A 2,500-nucleotide genomic window follows, 5' to 3' on the forward strand; every position below is an offset into this window, starting at 1 on the left:
TCAATAAGTTTATTACGACAAATCATCACTCTAAATAAAAACAACAAAGACAACAGTTTCTAAACACTTACCAAAAGTCGATTTTTTAATTCAATTCAATGCGCACACATGTCCAGTTGGTCGCTACGGTCCGGCCTGCCATTCTATGCCTTCAACACTCCTGACCACTCCAAACAATCCACCGGAGGGAGGGACTTTACTTCCACGCTAGACCAATACACGGATCCGAACAGGGATTCGAGGCGCGAGTGTTTGTCATATTGACCCAATCAAAGCCAAAAGAGACGATGAATGAGGCGGGTTTTGACTGGTGGTGGGCGGGCGTGGGAAGCCCACAGAGATTTAATGTAGCTGCTCTCCGCGTTGAACTACCCAAGATGTATCTCTGCCCATGTAAAAATCTAACAACGTAACAGATCAAGTTTAAAATGTACAAACATGCACTTGGCTCCCTGCCGTTTTGGTTTATAAGTATCTTAAATATTAACAACATGGTGCTTTGGACTGCTTTGGACTCATTTTGGCAGATGTGTCTTCGTATCCTTCCAGCACGGAGACTGAAGATAAAATATTTTATTTTTGCGCTTCGCTAAAGGATCTTCGTGTCGTCACTGTTTATGACCGTTGATATAGCGGTGCTGTTGATTTGATCGCTGACGGGTGACGGATAGAGAGACTGGAGAGTTTCATTCAACAACACCCGGTTCAGCATTATCCAGCCCGTGCTCAATTCTCCCCTTCTTAAGACTTCAAAACTCTGTCTCTCTCTCTCTCACACACACACAGACTCACAATCGCACGAATTTTACGATAAACAAATGTAGGCTACGCTTGCCGATGATCATCAAACTCACTCTCTCACACACACACACAAAAAAAAATACTGGACATTCCATTTCAAACGTTTCCACTTTTATTGTCAGGATAACTTGCTTCATGTAAAATATTTCGGTACAATACAGTACAATGCGTGTTCCATCCGCTGTTAACGCAAACTGGGTTTTGTCATTAAATTCCTAAGGATTTCCCCACCTCGCACAACAGCTTTTTCTCACAGCTATAAACGGAAGCTGTTTCGCCACCTCTAACGTAAAAACAAAACATTAAATTATGAACTACTAAAATCAAGTTTTTTCTTTCTTTCTTTCTTTCTTGCTCGCCGTCTTTCTCTCAATAAAGCCCACAACCAGTGTTGTCCAGCAGAGGGCGCCATTTACTCTCGATGTGCTCCAGTCTGCAGCTCCAGCAAAGAGAGTTCAGTCCCCATCAATGGCCCACAAATGTGTCTGTGTATGTATGCGTATGTATATGTGTGCGCATGTGTGCGAGTGTGTGTGTGAGATGGGGTACATAGAGAGACAGACAGACAGACAGGCGGAGTGAGAGAAAGACAGGCACTCCGTGTCTGCTGGCAGTCACATAGCAGCTTCAGTTTTTTTTTTTGTTTGTTTTGTTTTCGTTTTTTTGTTGTTGTTGTTGTTGTTTTTTGTTGTTTTTTTTTCTTTTTTCTTTTTGGAGGAGCCAAAAAGGACTGAGTTTGTGGGGTAGATCTGTTTGGGGGGAGGGGTAAAAAGGGTAAGGATTATGGGAACAGTAAACAGGAGATTTCTTACAAACCAGGCCTTCTTCTCGTGTATACAGCCATTCAGTACCTCTTAAAGGGACTTCCTTGGTTCCTTTTTTTTTTTCCTCATCTGTGTGTTTGCGTGTGTGTGTGTGTGTGTGTGTGTGTGTTAATGGTCAAGAACTTTGCAGCAATGATTTCGAACATGAGAAAAAAAAAAAAAAAAAAAAAGTGAGAACATCTGTTCTTACTCCAGTCTTCATCCGTTTGAATTCTGTTATATTGTCTGTTTTGTTTTGTTGTTTGTTTGTTTGTTTGTTTTTTGACTCTACCCCCCCCCCCCCCCCTTACACCAAAGACAAAGTTCAGTTGTAGCTCTTTTGAATTAACTCTGAATGTGTCGAAAGGTTAGTCGCGCTTGTGTCGTTTGTTTGTTTGTCACACTGCTATGGAAACGCTGCACGGTAAGCACACCCGTGGCGGGGGAGGGGTTGGTGGGTGGGACTTGTCCTGTGGCCACACCCACCCCTCCTCAGTTACATTCTCCCGGATTGGGCGGCGTGAGGGTGTGAGGGGGCGGGGCTCAGTAGCGGTGGGTCTGGTGTGAGTATTGTGGTGGCTGTTGGGAGGTAGAGGAGTATCCCATACTGCTTTGCGGCAGTGATGTGCTTGGTCCTGGGTTCTGGTAGGCAGCATGTGGATTGGACCGCTGGAACACAGAGAGAGAGAGAGAGAGAGAGAGAGAGAGAGAGAGAGAGAGAGAGAGACAGAGAGACAGACAGAGAGAGACACAGGGACAGGGTCAGCTAAGCAACACTTGAAAGGGTTAAAAATAAACCAAATTCACTTTCAATTACACATATATACATACGTGCTAACCACCACCTGTTGTTCTGATAACAAGGCCTGAATTCAGTTAACACTATGCAAGAGCTT

At 44.0% G+C, this 2,500-nt stretch overlaps 2 protein-coding genes across 2 annotated transcripts in view; both read right to left on the reverse strand.

Annotated features, from left to right (window-relative positions):
• The window catches only part of wasf3b (WASP family member 3b), a 12,913-nt gene extending 12,756 nt beyond the window's left edge, over positions 1-157 (reverse strand). Inside the window, exon 1 of the mRNA XM_030769924.1 lies at positions 72-157. The gene's annotated coding sequence lies outside the window, so the exon portion shown is untranslated. The remainder of the gene's footprint in view (positions 1-71) is intronic.
• Positions 158-2,095: 1,938 nt separating this feature from the next.
• Positions 2,096-2,500, reverse strand: part of cdk8 (cyclin dependent kinase 8) — a 10,637-nt gene continuing 10,232 nt past the window's right edge. Inside the window, exon 13 of the mRNA XM_030769925.1 lies at positions 2,096-2,273. Coding sequence (XP_030625785.1) covers positions 2,148-2,273 — 126 coding nt within the window. The 3' untranslated portion in view covers positions 2,096-2,147. The remainder of the gene's footprint in view (positions 2,274-2,500) is intronic.

Source organism: Chanos chanos, chromosome 3, assembly GCF_902362185.1.
Source record: "Chanos chanos chromosome 3, fChaCha1.1, whole genome shotgun sequence".
NCBI lineage: Eukaryota > Metazoa > Chordata > Actinopteri > Gonorynchiformes > Chanidae > Chanos > Chanos chanos.